The 19,071-nt window shown below is 37.4% G+C and overlaps 1 protein-coding gene and 1 long non-coding RNA gene across 2 annotated transcripts in view; one reads left to right on the top strand and one right to left on the bottom strand.

Moving 5' to 3' along the window:
• Positions 1-19,071, bottom strand: part of CATSPERB (cation channel sperm associated auxiliary subunit beta) — a 123,431-nt gene that overhangs the window by 59,441 nt on the left and 44,919 nt on the right. The window contains exons 15-16 of the mRNA XM_047739116.1: positions 18,893-19,045; positions 9,771-9,915 (exon numbers count right to left, since the gene is read on the bottom strand). Of these exons, the coding sequence (XP_047595072.1) occupies positions 9,771-9,915; positions 18,893-19,045 (298 nt within the window). The remainder of the gene's footprint in view (positions 1-9,770; positions 9,916-18,892; positions 19,046-19,071) is intronic.
• LOC125105548 (uncharacterized) overlaps positions 408-19,071 on the top strand; it is a 29,541-nt gene continuing 10,877 nt past the window's right edge. Inside the window, exon 1 of the long non-coding RNA XR_007128941.1 lies at positions 408-539. This is a non-coding gene — a long non-coding RNA (uncharacterized LOC125105548). The remainder of the gene's footprint in view (positions 540-19,071) is intronic.

The raw sequence follows: 19,071 nt of genomic DNA, 5'->3' as shown, positions 1-19,071 counted from the left end.
AACTCCAGATTTGCATATCTAGCCTCCCACTGACAGTTCCTTCCATGGCTGCCAGGCATCTCACGCTGAACTCCTTCCAGACTGAGTTTCCAATCCCCAGGCAAACTCCTCCACCCAAGTCCTCCTCATCTCCATCACAGCAACTGCCATTTTTCCTGGTGCTCAGTCCAAAACCTTGGTGTCATTCTTAACTCCTCTCCTTTTCTCATGCCCTACATCTGAGCCATCCGCAAATCCTACTGATTCCCCTTCAAGTCAGAGAGAGAATCCAACCTCTTCTTGTCACTCCCACCTGTCACCCTGCATAAGCTGGTCTGACATGGGAAGAGGTTTATTATGAGGAATTAGCTCATGCAAGCATGGAGGCCGAGAAGTCCTGCGATCTGTTGTCTGTCAGCCCAAGGACCAGGGGACTGGCTGGCGGAACTCCAGAGGAAAAAGACGTGAGAACCGAGAACTGGAAAGAGGACTGGTTTAAGTCCCAGTCCAAGGACAGAAGACTGATGTCCCAGCTCACAAGCAGGCAGGAAGCAAACGTGGTGAGTTCCACTTTCCTTCACCCTTTCCTTCTACTCAGGCCCTCAAAGGATTGGATGGTGTCCACCCATGCTGGGAGGGTAGTCCTCTTTACTGAGCCCACTCATTCAAATGCTGATCTCCTTTGGACGCAGACACATTCAGAAATAATGCTTCCCCTGGGCACCCGTTGGCCTCGTCGACTCATAAAATGAACCATTACAGTGGTTCAATATGCCCTAGCTCACCTATAAACCTACAATACGCTTGAATGTCTTGAGATCACTTTTGTAATTGCTGTGTCTTACAATCATTGTCCACCAGGTGGCACCCACGATACAGTGGCCAATTTGCTACAGGGGAGTGGAGTTTGTGTCCGCTCTGTCCATCACTTGGAGTTTCCTGAAACACTAGTATAATAAATGTTAAATTTATTGATGTTTAACATGCCTTCAAAAATATTACATTATAATTTGGCATTACTTTGGGTGCAGTAAGAGAGGAAAACAAAGCAGGGCTTATATTTATCAATAAAACAAAGGACACTGGAAGAATTACTGCTATTCACATTTCCTTGTATAACCACAACCAAGTGCTTTCTAGGACCTAAGAAAGGAAGAAACTCACAAACAGATGAAACTGCATTATCTTTTGCTAATGAAATACACTCAAAAGGATCGCCTTATCACACACCAAGCAATGCGACTGTAGGCAAGGGAAATAATGTCGGAGTAATCCATGCATCACTCAGCATCACGGTTAAAACACTGTGTTAAAATGTAATTCGAAGTTTTTACTTGTGTTAATAGAACAAAGTCATCTTACAACCAATGGATCTCAGATTTGGTTAAGTACAAGTTTTACAACATTCTTCTGTTGGCTCTGCTCATGAATAAATGGTTGGGTTGGCTCCAAATTCTTAGGTAATATTATTTTTCTCTGAAGGTTCTGAGAAGAATATGTGCTATTATTCATTGTTGTAGCAGCAAAATCCAAGACTAGCTTGGTTTTTTTTTTTTGCACCTTTAAAATTGATTTACACTTTCTATTTCAAATGATTCAGACATGGCTTTGCTTTCAGTTTAAAAAAATAACATATTATTGTCAATTTTAGTTTCCTTTATTTTTTTGCTATTTTCAGTGTGCATTCACCCATCCAGCCATTCATATCAGAGGGAATGTGTTAGGAACCATAGATAAACAGCCACCGCCTCTGCATCACTGGAAATGTCTCCAACTTGCAGTCTCTCAATCTTTAGCACCTATATTTATCATTTTAGATTCTTCCCACTTATTTATTATTCTACATGTGGACGTGTTTTTTAGTTGTATCTATGATATGTAATAGTTTATCGCTTATATGGACAATTTAGTTCCATTTTCTTTGGTGTTATTTTCACTGTTTCCAAAGTAATCTTGCTTAGTCTAGTTTGATTTTGTTCCACAATATGTGCTATTTATTCTCTATTTGCCTGTTCCTCCAGATACATCCCCAGACTTTCTTTTCTCTGTCCGGGACACTGGAAGGCTGACCCCTATGAATTGCATTATTTGTGCTGTGTTTCCAGATGCGTTCTGATTGGATTTGGCCAATGAAAGGCACGAGGAGGAGGTAAGGACAAGGGAAGGAGGGAAAAGTCTACATAGTTCCTCCTACCCTTCGCCCTACTTTAGTGATGCAGTTCTGACACCAGCTTTGAGCCTCCTACACTGAATCTCTTGCAGGATGGTCCCTGCTGTCTAGCTTTGATTGGGCCTAGGTGATACTATTACCTATCTACTACCTTCTCTATCACTTATTTATTTGCTTTATCCCTTAAATCAAAGGGACGCTGATGGTTTTCTCCCATTGCTAATCTCTGGTTATTTCAAGACCATTGTTGGTTCCTTTAACTTTTTCCACTGCTCTAGCTTCCTTATAAAGGATCTCCAGGTGAGACACTTGTGTGAAATTACGTTTCCTGCCAGGACTTTAAGTGACACAGATTTCTACTCAAAGTATCCCTGGAAGATAGAATATCAAGGCTGGATTCTGGGACTGAGTTGCTCACATATTGAAGGAATGCGCAGATGACCTCTGTGTCTGGCAGCTACCGGGACACTGGTAACACACAGCAAGCAAGGACATCACAATTAGTCAGGTTATTACTGGCGTGGCATGGGATGGTATGTCGGTGGAGGGAAGCTGATCTGATGGGGTGGCTGTACATGACAATGACAGTTATGGTTTTTACAAAAACTATAAGGTAGTATGACTTTTATGGATATATTAAAGAGTTTTCAAAAAAAAAAAAAAACCTACTCCTGACCTTGAATACTCAACCTAAGATCACAGTAAAATATTTGACCGCTATTAGGGAAGAAAAGAACCCTCACTTCATACCACACACAAAAATAGAAATTCACACTGATCTATATAACAAATATAAAGACAAGCTTCTAGAAGAAAACAGGAAAATACCTTCATAACTTTGCGATAGCCAAAAGATAGCCTTCTCAAGTAGGATATGAAAGAAGCACTATCCATAAGGGCAAAGACTGACAGAATGAACTTATAAAAAATTAACAATTTTGGCCCTCACAGGACACCATGAAGAGAAAAGTCCGGCTGTTGGTTGGGAAGAGATGTTTGCAAGTTATGTTCCTAAAAGAGGACGTGTGTCCGTAATACCTTAGAAACTCATAGAAATCAATAAAAAATCATTCCATTAAAAACTTGATTAAAAAGAGAATGGAGACAATTTACCAAAAAAGATACAAATCGACCAATGAATGTATGAAAATATGCTCAACATCATTGCTCATGCAAACGAAATCTTCAGTGGGTACAATTACATGCTCGTTAGAATGACTTACTATTCAAAGGACTAACAGTACGGAGTGCTGGTGTGAAGGGGGAGCAACTGGAATTCCTTCATATTGCTGGTAGGACGGTCGTTTGATACAGCCACTTTGGGGAAGTGTTGACAGTACTTAATGTTTTTTTTTTTTCCACAAAAGCTAAAGAAACATATACTTTATGATACAGCAGTTCTACTCCAAGATATACACCAAACATAAGTGGAAGCTCTGTCCAGCCAAAGACTGAAACAAAAATGTCCATGGCTTCTCCAGCATAAACCCCAAATAGAAACAGTTTAAATACCTACTAGGAGTGGAATAGATAAATATAATATTCAGACAATGCAAGACTACACCGCAGTGAAAAAGAACAAATTGGTAACATATGGGTCAGTATAGCGGAATCTCACAGTTAAAATAATGTTGACCAAAAAAAAAGTCAGACACAAAATAATATATATACACATACAATATATACATATATGTATATATACACAAAATAATATGAGTGTATATGTGTGTGTATACATATATATATACACATACTGCATAGTTATATTCCTGTGAAATTCAAAGCCAGGTAAAACTAATCTATGGTATTAGAAGTCAGAAGAATGGCTACCCTTAGAAGAATACTGATGGGAAAATAGCATGAGGGAGCTTTCTAGAATACTGCAAATGTTTCATACCTCATTCTACTCTCCAACCCCTCCTAATATTACTCATAGTCATTTTTGTTTATCTTGTAATCATATGATGGTTGATCATTAGATTCTGAAATGCTACTGCACAACTACCATCTCAACAAGAATCCCAGAAAATACACCAAAAAGATTAACCTGATATTAACAGAAATTGAATAAAGGTTTTGTTGACATAATAGAGAATACATAAACACAGTGGGGAAGATCTGGGGAAATGGAGTAAGAATTTAGTGTTCCTTCTTATCCTTGAACAAGGAAGGACCAAGGAGGAGATTTTATGATGATAACACTGAATTCTGCTGGTGGGTGTCAAGGACACAATACTGAGGTCAAGAAAACCTTGCTTTTTGAAGCCGTATCAGAAAACTTCAGAAGGCTTGTTTAAAGTCATATCAGAGACCAGAAGAAACTAGTTTGAAGCTAAATAGTCAAGAATGCTGACATATTAAAAATAGCAGCAGCAGCAGCAGCAGCAGCAGCAGCAAAAACCCAGCCTCACTCTTGTCTTGAAAACAATCAGTGTTTTCTAGACTCTGGTTAGACCTAATGAGAAATGTCCAAATTTGGCCCAAATTCCAAATTTACCCAATAATCTACAAAAATGTTACTTGAGCACTGTTTGGAGAAACCGTATTTCTGAAGGTAGATCTCCTTGCCTATTAAGTTCCTGAATTTCAGCTTTATTTCCTTATATGAATAATAGCTTTCATTGTCTTATGAACACCTAACAAAATGGACCAAAAAAGTATGTATGAAAACTATCATCCTCTTTGAAGAAAACATAAAAGTAAATCTTCATGAGCTTGGATTAGGCAATGAATGGTTCCTTAGATAGGATACAAAAGTATAAACAACAAAAGGAAAAATAAATTGGACTTCATCAAAATTAAAAATGTTTGGGCATCAAAAAGCCCCATGCAGCAGGTCAAAAAGACAGCCCACAATGAAAGAAAATACACCTAAATCTTATATCTGATAAGGGACTAATAGTCAAAATATATAAAATACTCTTATAACTCAACAATAAAAAGACAACCCAATTTTAAAATGGGCATAGGATTTGAACAGACATTTCTCCAAAGAATATGTGCCAATGGCCACTAAACACATTGGAAAGCTGCTTAACATCATTAGTCCTTAGTAAAATGCAAATAAAAACCACAATGAGATGCAATTTCTTACCCACTCAGGTAACGAAAACAAAAAGACAGACAATAACAAGTGTTGGCGAGGCTGTGGAGCAATAGTGTTCATGTGCTGCTGGTGGGAATGTAAAATGGTATGCCACAGTTTGGCAGTTCCTCAAAATGTTAAACATAGGGTCACCATATGACCCAGCAGTTAGACTCCTATGTATGTATCCAAGGGAACCAAAAGCATATTTCTACACAAAAATTTGAACATAAATTGTTCATAAAACCATTATTCATAAGAGCTAAAAATTTTAAACATCACCTATCAACCCAAATGTCCTAATAAACAAAATGTGCCAGATCCATAAAATGGAATGTTATTCAACCATAAAAAGGAATGAAGCATTGATAGCTGTGACAACATGAATATATCTTGAAGACATGCTGAGTGAAATAAGCCAGTCATAAAAGGACAAAAAAAATATGTTCTGAGAGGCTGGGGTGGGAGGAGGAAGAATGGGAAGTTATTGTGTAGTGGGTACAGAATTATAGTTTGGAAAGATGGGAAAGTTCTGGAGCGAGAGGGATGCTGGTGGTTGCACAGCAACGTGAATGCCCTTGAGGCCACTGAACTGTACACTTAAACATGGTTAAAATGGTTAAGTTTAAGTTTGTGCCTGGTATATTTTAGCACAAAAATAAGTAGAAAAAAAAACAGAACCAAAATCACTAGCAATGATCAAAAGAGGAAAAAAGAACAATATGTCAAAACATAGAAAAGAAAGCTCTAAGGAAAAAAAGAGAAAATTTTGTTGTAACAAGTCACACTACTCTACACTCAGACCTCTGAGGTCATAATAAGAGAAGGAAGATAGATTAAGAAATTCCGGAGGACTCTCAGTAGTATGCTTCTAACAAGACAGAAGTTGGCAATGGGTAAGCTGGTACTCAAAGAAAAAGAAATCAAGCCCTCTTGAGTGTAGCTGGGTCCACCACCTTCCAAGGCACTGTACTGAGAGAACAAATTCAAGTGCTCCCTGGGTGAGGGAAAGCAAACAGATCTCAGGAATAATCCACCTACATTTCTTGAGAGCAAACAGGAGGTCTGACCAGCGCTGCACTCACTGTAATGATGAACTAGAGAGAAAGAAAGGAAGAGCAAGGAGAGAAAAAAGAGAAGGCAAGAAGAAGGCCAAGGGATAAAGAGGAAGGTGGGGGAATAGCAGAGGCAAAGGGGAAAGAAAAGGTAGAGAAGGTACTAATAACATAAAAAGATATAAAGAATCCAGTGGAGACAAAGCCTATCCCCAAAGGAGGTAAATTTTCTCCCATATTTTGCATCAAAGGACCTTAACAAATTAATGGATTCAACAAAACAAGACCCCAAAGACCTAATAATTGAATAACAAAATAAAATGAGAATGCAGATCATAGTGATACAGACATAAATGGAGAACCATGTTCCTTTATCATTCTAGGCTCCAAGACTGATTAACAAAATTCAACCAAGTTGGAAAAGACTGGCGACTTGTCAGTAAGGTCAATCAATCTGAGCTGTTTCTTTTACTGCACAAATAAACTGAGAGGAGCTATAGGTAGCCTTGATCAATGAAATCACAAAATTAAAGCAAACGGAGAGCCATATGACATTTACACAATGCCACCTCTTACAAGTTGTGTGATTTTAGTTGCATTAATTTAATTTGTAAAAGAAGGCTAATATTGCCTACTTCAGCCAGTGCTATGACTGTTAAGCACGATGATATTTGTAACATGCTAAGCCCAAATGCAGCTCAGTAAATAGGAGCTATTATTGCTTTGGGGAAAGTAAAACATCACAGAAATTGCAAATGGGAACATAGCGTGATGTTCCAGGGTTCCCTTCTTTAAGCCTGTTCAGAGGATCCTACTTTTGTAGATCCTAAAGCTCCATCACCCCCTAGAGGAAGACAGTAGAGCAGGAAGTACCAGGAATCTGTCTCCTCACCTGGACAACATTTGCAAAGGCTTGCAACTTGCAGAGGAAGGGTTGGATTGGTGGTAATTTCAGCCCTTAGCAGTAGCTACCCATCTCCCTCTAGGCGCATCTGGCAGAGCTGTGCCCTTACTCCTGGGGCAGTTTACAGGAGACAGGGTGGGCAAAAAGGACCCTGTCCTCTAAATATTGGGGATCTGAGTTCTGATCTATTCATGACAAAAACACATAACAGACCAGGAATAAAAGGAGATTTTGTCAACATAATAAAAGCCATATATGAGAAATCCATAGTGAGCATTAAACTCAATGCTGAAAGACTGAAACCTTTTCCTCTCAGATCAGAATGAGGCAAGAATGTCTGCTTTTACCACTTCCACTCAACATAGTATTGGAAATTCTAGCCAGAGCAATTAGGCAAGGGAAAAAAAAAGCCATCCAAATCACAAAGGAAGAAGTAAAATTATCTCTCAATGTAAATTAAAATGTAAAGTAAAATTATCTTCACAATGATATGATCCTATATGTAGAAACCCTAATGATTCTACAAAAAAAAAATTATTAGAATAAATGAATTCAGCAAAGTAGCACAATATAAAACCAATATGCAAAAATCAGTTATATTACATTGACAATGAATAATCAGGAAAGGAAATTAGGAAAACAATTCCATTTATAATGTCATCCAAAAAAATACATAGGAATTAACTTAGCCAAGTAGATTTAAGGCAACCCAAAGAAGGGGGAAAATATTTGCAAAAGTTTGAAAAGGGATTAATATCCAGAATATACAGAGAACTTCTATAACTCAGCGACAAAAAAAAAAAAGCAATCATTAATAAATTAGCAAAGGACTTGAATAGAAATTTCTGTTAAGAAGATATACAAATGGCCAATAAACATAAGAAAAGGTGCTCAATCATTAGGAAAATGCAAATCAAAACAAAGAGACATTACTTTACACACACTAGGATCAACATTATCAAAACAAAAACAAAAACAAAACTGAAAATAACAAGCATTGGCAAGGATGCAGAGAAATTAGAACTCTTTTATACTGGCAATGGGAATGTAAAATAGTACATCTACTGTGGAAAAGAGAATTCTAAGTTCTAAAAAATTAAAAACAGAATTACCATATGAAGCAGCAATTCCACTTCTGGGTATATACCCCAAAGAACTGAAAGCAGGATTTCAAAGGGATATTTGTACACCTATGTTAATAGCACTGCTATTCAAAATAACTACAACAACAGCAATGTCCACAATAGCCAAACTATGGAAAGAGCCTAGATCCATTAACAGATGAATGGATAAAGAAGATGTGATACACACACACACACACACACACAATGGAGTATTATGCAGCCACCAAAAAAGGAGAAATCTTGCCATTTGCAATGATGTGGATGGAACTAGAGGGTATTGTGCTAAGCGAAATAAGTCAGAGAAGAACAGTCATCATATGATCTCACTGATCACTGATAGGAGGAATTTGAGAAAAAAGACAGAGGATCATAGGGGAAGGGAGGGAAAAATGAAACAAGATGAAACCAGAGAGGGAGACAAACCAAAAGAGACTCTTAATCTCAGGAAACAAACTGAGGGTTGCTGGAGTGGAGGAGGGTAGGAGGGATGGGGTGGCTGGATGATGGACATTGGGGAGGGTATGTGCTATGGTGAGTGTTGTGAATTGTGTAAGACTGATGAATCACAGACCTGTACCCCTGAAACAAATTATACATTACATGTTAATAAAAATAAATAAATAAAATGTCAAAATAACTAAAACATGAAAGTGACACAAATGTCACTTATTGGATGAAAAGATAAGCAAAATGTCATATATACACAATGGAATATTATTTAGCCTTCCAAATGAAGGAAATTCTGATACACGCGACAACATGGATAAACCTTGAGGACATTCTGCTAAGTGAAATAGCCCAGTCACAAAAAAGACAAATACTGTATGATTCCACTTATATGAGGTACCTAGAGTAGTCAAGAGACAGAAAGTAGAGTGGTGGTTACTGGGGCTGTGGAAAGGGGGAAAATGAAGATTTATTTTTTTTTTAAATTTTTGAAGATTTATTTATTTGAGAGAGAGCACATATGGAAGTGAGAGCATGTGGGGGACGGGGGTAAAGGGAGAAGAGAATCTTAAGCAGACACTATGCTAAGTGTGGAGCCTGACAGGGGACTCAGTCTCACAACCCTGAGATCATGACCTGAGCCTAAACCAAGAGTCAGTCACCCAACTGGCTGTGCCACCCAGGAGCCCCATGAGGATTTATTTTTTAAGGGACATAAAGTTTCAGTTTTACAAGATAGAAAGAGTTCTGGAGATGGATGGTGCTGACGGCTGCAGAAATTTTGAATGTATTTCATACCCCCAAACTTGTATACCTACAAATGAATAAGATGGTCAACTTCATGTTATGTGTATTTGACCCCAATGAAAGTAATTTTTAAAAATCTGTCACCTCTAATTGGTTTGAGACTTTAAGATTAGTTGATTAGTATGGCAGACATTTTTCATATATGTTCTAATCCCTGGCCCATATGTAGTTCCTACACCAGTAAAACTGAATTTCTCACCTGCCTTGGTCAAGTAAACATTTCCACTTTGGGAAACAAAAGTAATATCTGAAGTATAAAAACTATGGTAAGTATTCTTTATGATATCGTCATGAAAATCAGCTAATAATTCAAAAGTGTTGCCGCCGTCGATTGAAAGCCACACCTAAGGGAATATAAAGATGACACCTCATTGAAGCAGATGCCGTCTCACAGTCAGCATTAACCTATCAGCCTGAGCTTGTGACATAAGAAAATTCCTACAACGTGGTCTTTCCCACACTCCCACACCCATCACTTGCAGACACACATACAGACTTCCCACCCAGTTCTTTCCTAGGGTTTGATTGACGATGTATGTGCCAGAGTCTCAGGTCAACACAGTGTGCACGGTAACTGTATAAAAGAATGAAATTATCCCATCATCTCCCAAGTGGGGAGGATCATAAAAGGATGAAGTGTTGGGTGTACCTGGATAGGAAGGAGAGAGCTTACCTCACATTTACATAAGACATTAGGTTCCAGGCATCTGGCAAAGATGTATGTGAACAAGTGTTGTGTGCGAGAGCCCACTGACATTTACAAGAGTGTGTCCTGGGACCTTTGGAAATCTTCAAATATACTCCACCCTGTAAGTTTCTCTGTTCCCTCATCTTTCAATTAAGAGTTGCTTGAAGAGAAATCAGATCCTGTATTGGATGAATTCTGCTTGCTTGGTACCTCTTTTAATGGCCTACGTCTTATTCAGATGAAGATTTCAGTTTTTTAAAGTTGTTTTTAAAAATTAATTTAGTGAGAAGTTATACCTGAAAACAGGCTTTTCTTAAATTTAAACATTATAAATGCAATCTCTTTGACCACCATCCAAAAAATTGTCCTTTTTAAAAAACCTTATGTTATAGAACTGTGGTCTCCTCTGTCCCTCCCCAGAGGTAACCACTATTTTATATTTCAAAATTCTACACACATACACACACATATATATTACACACACATATTTTTTTTCTATAACTATGTCATTCTCTCTCTGGTTACCATCCTAGCACTCTAGACTAGCTTTAACCTTGCACTGGACTGCACGTTTGGGGCATGCATATTACAGAGAAAATGTACTGAGCAACACATGAAGTCTTCTATCACTCAGAAATTAGTGCTCATCCTGTCAGAGCACAATCCATATTCCTAGACACAAGATATGGGAACCTCCCAATTTTACTCTGGCCCTGGCTCATGTCAATGTTACTAGTGGCCTTGTGGTGGGTGGGTGGGTAAGGGAAAGGTACTTTGAACAATACATTCAAAATGTCATTATACTGTACTTATTGTTCTATAAGTTACATTTGCACTTGGCAAAAATGTCTCAGATCATTTTATATTAGCTCACGTAGATCTTCACATTCTTCTACACTGCTGCATAGTTTCCAATATATGAATATACCCTACTGGAGATACTGTTTTCCTACTAACGGACACTTTTACATTGTATCAAAATGTTCGCGGTTACAGACCATACTGCAAGGAGCATCCATTCTCCTGTCTCTCTGTACTAGTGTTAAAGTGTATCTCTAGAGCAGATACTGAAAAATTGAGTTGCTGAGTCAGAGCCTACGTATATTTGTATAATTTTAACAGAAATTCTAAAATGCTTTTCAATTTCCCTGAAGTTGAAAATGAATTATATGCCCATTAGCAGTGTATTCCCAAACCTCACAAATACTATAAAAATTTACTTTTAATTTTTACCAATTACCTGAATGAAAACAATGGCATCTCATTGTGGTTTTTTTTTCAATTTTAAATTATTGATCCATGTACAGCTTACTTTTATTTTTTTAGTTCATAATATAACGAACAACTGGGAACTGACATTCTAACCCGAGAATTAGCATGCTGCTAGTACTTTGCATTTTCTTCTTTCTCTCCAATCCTATTATCCTGAATCTTCCCTCAGAGGTGTCCCATATTTCTGAGATGAAATTTGTGTTTTCATTCCCTTGGTTCTGTTTTGTTTTAGTTTTAGCAATATATATGTATGCATGTTTAAGAAATACATTGCTTGAATTTACACTTTTTGCTCTTTATAAGAAGATACCATCTATATATTGTCTTCTAAAACTTACGTTTCCTCCTCTCAACATTATTTATATTCATACATGTTGCACATAGCTCAGTTAATTTGCTTTTATAATCAACTGCAATTTATTTATTCATTCTCCTACTCCTGGTCATCTGGATTATTTTCAGTTATTTAATGCTATTACTCACAGTGCCATAATGAAAACTTTAACATGTTTCCTCAAATATATGTTTCCCTTGCCAAAAAAAAAGTGAAACTGGTGAGTCATAGCATAGGCAATCATTGTAATTTACAGGATCATAACGCCAAATTGCTTTCCGAAATAGTTTGTAGTAATTCACTCTCCCATCAGCAGATCTGATTGGTCCATTTCCTCTTCAGCATCTCATGTTGGGATGACTGCGTGGGTTTTCATCGTCCTTCTGTTAATGTAGTATATTACATTTACTAATTTTACTAATTTTCATATCTTGAACCATCCTTTGCATTCCAGAATTAAATCTTACTTGGTCGTGTGTATATAATCCTTTTTAATGCACTCTTTAATTCAGTTTGCTAGTATTTTGTTGAAGACTTTTGCATGCATGTTCTTCAGGGATATTGATTTCTAGCTTTCTTTTCTTGTAGTATTCTTAACTTTGGTATTAGGGTAATATTGGCCTCAGGGAATAACCTTGGAAATATTCCTTCTTCATCAGTTTTTTGGTAAGAGTTTGAGGAGGACCAATGTTACTTCTTTAAGTATTTGGAACAATTCAATCGACAAAGCCATCTGATCCTGCTTTCCTTTGTTGGGAGGTATTTGATTACTGATTTAATCTTGTAACTAGTTTTTGATCTGTTCAGATTTTCTATTTCTTCATGACTTACTATTGGTAGGTTATGGGTTTCTAGGAAATTATCCATTTCTTCTAGGTTATCCAATATGCTAGCATATTATTTTTAATCTCATAATCCTTATTTCTGTGGTATCAGTTATAATGTTTTCTCTTTATTTTTTTGCTTTAGTTCACTCTTCTCTTTTTTTCTTAGTGATTATAGCTAAAGGTTTATTAATTTTGTTGAACTTTCAAAGAATCAGCTCTTAATTTTGTTGATTTTTTTCTATTATTTTTGCATTCTCCATTGCATTTATCTCCAATCTATTCTTTATTATTTCCTTCCATCTGCTAACTTTGGGTTTGATTTGTTCTTCTTTTTATGGTTCCCTAAATAGTAAATTTAGGTTGCTGATTTGAGATTTTTTTCTTCCTTATTAACGTATGTGTTTATAGCTATAAACTTCTCTATTGATATTGCTATTACTACATCCCATAAATTTGGTGTGCTTTGTTTTCATTTTATTTTTCTTGAGATATTTTCTAGTTTCCCTTTGACTCATTGGTTGTTTAAGAATACATTGATTTATTTCCTTATACTCGTGGATTTTCCAATTATCTTTCTGCTATTGATTTCTAGTTTTGTTCCATTGTGATTAGAAAAGACATTTTGTATAATTTTAGTCACTTTAAATGTGTGGAGACTTGTTTTGTGGCCTTGCTTAGGTTCTGTCCGAAAGAATCCTCTGTGTATTTGAGAAGCATTTATACTCTACTGTTGTTAAGTGGAGTCATGGGGTTATGTCTGTTAGGTCTAATTGGCCAACAGTGTGGTTCATATCTTTTGTGTCCTTATTTATCTTCTGTCTGGTTTCTCTATCCATTATTGAAAGTAGGGTATTGAATGGTCCAACAGTTATGTTGCTGTTTCTCCCTTCAATTCTTTTAAATTTTGCTTCATATATTAGGAGCTCTGAAGCTTGCATGAATATTTTTAATTATTATATATTCTTGGTGAATTGACTTTTTATTATTATATAATGACCTTCTTTGTCTAACTCTTGGTGACTTACAGTTTATTCTGTATATTTACACAGCCAGCCCTGTTCTCTTTTGGTTGCCATTTCCATGGAATTTTTTTTTCAATACTTTCACTTTCAGCCTATTTTTGTGCTTATGTGTATATTAGCTAAAGTGAATTTCTTATAGACAGCACATGTTTGCATCCTGAGTTTTTTTGTTTTTTGTTTTTATGCACTCAGCTTATTTTTGTCTTTTGATTGGGTACTTTAACCCATATACATCTAAAGTAATTATGATATGGAAGGACTTGCTGTTGCCATTTTGTTTATTGGTTTTTTGGGTCTTGTAGGCTTCTGTCCCTCCTCCTTTCCTCTCTTACTGCTTTCCTTAGCATTTCATTGCTATCATTTGTAGTGATATTCTTTGACTCCCTTCTTATTTTCTTGTGCGTATTCTTATATATATTTTTTCTTTGTAGTAACCATTGCAATTTTATAAATATCTTAAAGTCGTAAAATTCTTTTACATCTGATAACAACTTAGTTTTATTGCATGTAAAATATCCTTACACAGCTCTACCTCTCCATTTTGTGTTCCTGATGTTACAAATTATATCTTTTTATATTATATACTCATCAGCATAGATTTATAGTTTTTAAGTTATTTTCTTTTTTAATTTCTTTTTTTAAAATTTCTTATTTTTTTTTTAAGATTTTATTTATTTACTTGACAGAGAGAGAGATCACAAGTAGCCAGAGAGGCAGGCAAAGAAAAAGGGGTAAGCGGGCTCCTTCGCGAGCAGAGAGCCCAATGCGGGGCTCGATCCCAGGACGCTGGGATCATGACCTGAGCCAAAGGCAGCGGCCTAACCCACTGAGCCACCCAGGCGCCCCTTATTTAATTTCTATACAAGAATTAAAAGTGAATTTATGCACCAAAGTTACATTAATACAAGTTACTAAATTTGCTCATGTATTTATGTTATAGGAAAAGTTTTTATTTTCATGTGACTTCATGTTGCTGTCTGGTATCCTTTATTTTTCACTTGAAGGACTCTCTTTAGCTTTTTTTCCCCCACTCCCAGAACAAGTCTAGTTGTAGTGAACTCCCTTAGTTTTAGTTTATCTGGGAAAAATCTTAATTTCTCCTTCAATTTTGAACAACAGTCGGCCGAATGTATTCTTGATGGACAGTTTTTTTTCTTTCAACATTTTGAATATATTATCCCACTCTCTTTTGGCTTGCAACGGTTCTGCTGAGCAATCCAGTGATAGTCTTACGGAACCTCCCTTATGGAAGCTCACTACATAGTGAGTCACTTTTCTCTCATTGCTTTTAAGATTCTTTGTCTTTGACTTTTTTTTTTTTTTTGGTCTTTGACTTTTGACATTTTGATTATGTGTCTCAGTGTTAGTCTTTTTGTATTTATTGTGATTGGAATTCTTTAAGCTTCTTTAGTTTGTATGCCTATTTCTTTCCTCAGATTTGGGAAATTCCAGCCATCATTTCTTTTAATAAGCTCACTCTGCCCCCCTTGTCTCTCTTCTCCTTCTGTAACTCCCATATTGCCTGGATATGTCTGATAGTCCCTACACATCCCCGAGGCTCTCTTCACTTTTCTTCACTCTTTTTGCTTTTAGTTCTCTGATTCGATTTCAAACATCCTCTCTGCAAAGTTTGCCGATTCTTCTGCTTGATCAATTCTGCTGTTCATTCAACTCCTCTAGTGAGTGTATCGGTTCAGTCATCCAAATTTCAGCTCCAGAACTTCTGCTTGGCCTTTTTATAGTTTCTATTTTTGATACTCTCCATTAGTTCATTGTTTCCTTGATTTCTTCTAGTTGTCTATCTGTTCTCTTCTAGCTCACCGAGCATCTTCATGAGAGTTGTTTAAAATTCTCTGTCAGGCAGCTCAAAGCTCTGCATTTCTTTAAGGTCATTCTCTAGGGATTTATTCTGTTCCTTTGATTGGGCCATGTGTCCCTGTTTCTTTGGCATGCCTTGTCATGCTATTATTTTGAGATGTGGGCATTTCATCACAAAACCACTTCTCCCAGTGTTTACGGACTGGCCTCACGCAGACTCTTACTAATCAGACCAGCTAGAGGCTCTAGGACTTCTGAAATCCCTTCTAAGGATGTGTTTTCTCTGGCTTGGGCTGTGTTTTTCATTGTCTCAAATTGCTTGAGCTGTTGATCCCTCCTCTTCCAGACACCCGTAAGCTCTTGCTGCCTCTGGTATGTAGCTGTAGAACTGCAGCTGTAACGTGGTACAGTGATCCTGTTTTCAACAGTTTCTCAACAAGGCTGCCAGTTCCATCAGTGCTCTGAGTCAGATGACACAGATTTCCCCCGTCCAGCCAGAATGTTGGACACACAGTTAATTAGTTTGTTTCTATCCTTTTGGAAGGATCCCTGGTGAGAGAGTGTTTCCTCCGAGTTGTGCAGCATTAAGTCAGATAGGAGGAGACGTGTGGACGGACATGGAAAATGCCGCAAGTTCTCCCACCCCTTTTGTTGGAATCTCTTTGGCTTGAGCTCTAGCTTCTCGAGTGGATTCCAGAGTTCTTGTACAGGTATTCTGGTCTGCATTTTGTGAAACTGGTGTCTCTGGAGGAAAGGGAAGGTCTCAAGGTTCCTGCTCTACCAGCTTGCCAACATTACTCTCCTTGTTTTGGCTGTTTCCAAACAAACCCTGTCAGTGCTCTGGGTTAAGCAAAACAGAAACCAGTCCCTGGAGGAGCCCTCAGACAAGCCAGAATGTTGCATGCAAGGTTCACTCTTTTGTTTCTATCCCAAGGGAGGATCCCCTGAGCAGGAGGATTCCTCCTGGTTGTGCCACACTAGGTTGGCTGGAAGTGGGGTGCAGATGGGCTAATTTTCCTGACCCTTTTGTTAGAATCCCTTTTTGGTTTTGTGTTGGTCTGGGTGCTGTAGCTAATGAACTGGTCTCTAGAGTTCTTGCAAAGGTAATCCAACCTGTATACTGTTGCTGATTCAGCGTCTGTGGGAGAACAGGGCCGAAAGCTTCTTAACTGCCATCTTGCAGACCCAGAATTCTTTTTAATGAAAGTGATGCTATTTTTTTTTTTTTTGGTCTTGTTTTAAAAGGCTTTCCCTACCCGGATTTCAGAAAGATATTCACTTATATTTTCCTTTTAAAGTTTTTATATTTAAATTATTAATGCATTAGGAGTTGGACTTGCACTGTGGATATGTATTTCAACATTTTCCATATGTAACCAATATTTCCCATCCTATTTTGAGCAATCTCTTATTTTTCCCACGGAAGAGTCAAACAATTTTTGGCCTCCATCAACCTTCTAGAGACAATGGGGCTATTCATGGGCTTTCTGTTTCCTTCCATTGGTCAATTTGTCTGCTCCTGGGTCCAAACCACATTATCATAATTACTACAACTTTTTAAAAAGTGTGAATATCTGATAGTGCAAATCCCTCATCCTTATTCTTCTTTGTAAGTGTCTTGGTTATTCTTGGTCTTTTGCTTTTCCAGTCATACTCTTTTTTTGCTTTATTTGAAGTTTTTAAAAGCGGAGGTAGAATTGACATATACCATATACACTTTAGAATTAACTGAAACTCTCCAACAAGCCTGGAGATTTTGATTGAAGTTGTATTAGATCTACAGATTAATTTGAGGAAGAAATCATAAGACAAGTTTTCCTATCCACAAGTAGGTTTATATCCATGTCTTTAAAAAGTTTTAAATGTCCTTCAATAAAGTTTATAATTTTCTACACAGAGATCTTAAGAATCTTGGATTTATTCTTTTTTTTTAAAGATTTTATTTATTTATTTGACAGAGATCACAGGTAGGCAGAGAGGCAGGTAGAGAGAGAGGAAGGGAAGCAGGCTCCCCACTGAGCAGAGAGCCTGATGTGGGACTTGATCCCAGGACCCTGGGATCAGACCTGAGCCAAAGGCAGAGGCTTTAACCCACTGAGCCACCCAGGCACCCCAAGAATCTTGGATTTATTCTTATGTATAGTTTTTTTTTAAGATACTATTTTTAAGTAATCTGTACCCCCAACATGGGGCTTGAACTCACAACCCTGAGATCGAGTTGCGTACTCCACTAACTGAGCCAGCTAGGTGCTCCACTTTATAGTTTTTTTAATGTCATTTCGCTTTGTTTTGTTTTTGCTCTTGTACACAGTGTCATAAAAATTATGCTTCCAAATTTGTTGATCATGTGTAGAAATGAAATTGACTTGCCCTTCCATCTTGTTTAACTTTTCCGCTTCTTTTAATAATTTGTATGTATTGTTTTTTCTATACGGGCAATCATATTTTCTGCAAGTAGTTTGTTTACAACTTTTTAATATTTATCCCTTTGATTTCTTAATTTTTTGCTTTGTCTTATTACATTCCCTTCTGTCCACTCTTTTACTCCTTAATAATTCCTTGGTAAAACTCCAACTGTGGTTAAACACAACTCTGTCTTTTCCAACATGTATGGATCCCCACACCTGAACACGGAGAACAACATTCATTAATGCTGAATTGGTCGCATGTGGACTTCATAAGCATAAAGCATAAGCAATCATACCTGCTTCCCTCAGTCAAAACTCTCTCCCATCCCCCCGGGCAACTATTTCACTCTGTTCTCTTTTTCCAAACCCCTGACACTCCTCCATCCTCATTTTCAGATAATAATTTTGATTTTTGTTGAGAAAATAAAAGATAAACTCCCACACACTTCCACTACCACATATACCCACTTATCAACTTTGGAACCCAAAAACTCTCCCTTCCTCCTGTTACTATAGAAGCTCTTAAGACCAACCTGTCTTCTAGTTCATAGATGGCATCTCTTCTCACCTACTTAGAAATGTCACTCCAGGAATTCTTCCTCTCTCGCGCGCGCTCTCTCTCTCTCTCACCTGCACCATCAGTTTTTCTCTCTACTGAATAATTCCCATCAGCACAGCCTAATTCCTTCTGTCTCTCAATCTTCTCTTAACCTCTCTTTCTCCTGCTACCATTACTGCATTTCACTGCTCTACTGCTCACCAAAACTTTGCAGAAGATTTTGTTTCTATCCACGTCACTAATTCCTCGTCCTTCATTCTCTCTTCATTGAGCTTTCTAAACCTCCCCGATCATCAGAGGGACTCTGTTCTTTGTCCGATGTACAACAACTCAGCATAGAATAAAGGAATGATTTACACCTACACTAGAGCATGAAATCTAGTGTGTACGCACCTGATTACCATAAGCATACAGAAAATGGCTTCGTGGATGGAATACCATTCCAACAGGAGAAGAGAATGATGAAGGAAATATGAATTGTGGAAATTTTGGTCTTAATCCTGGTTTGTTATTTCTCAGGATGCTAACAGAAGCAGTGGTGCTTTTCTAGAAGTAGAAAAGCAAACCATGAG

Source organism: Lutra lutra, chromosome 7 (assembly GCF_902655055.1).
Source record: "Lutra lutra chromosome 7, mLutLut1.2, whole genome shotgun sequence".
Lineage (NCBI taxonomy): Eukaryota > Metazoa > Chordata > Mammalia > Carnivora > Mustelidae > Lutra > Lutra lutra.
The sequence above is the reverse complement of the archived record's forward strand: the minus strand, read 5'-3'. Positions and strand labels throughout refer to the sequence as shown.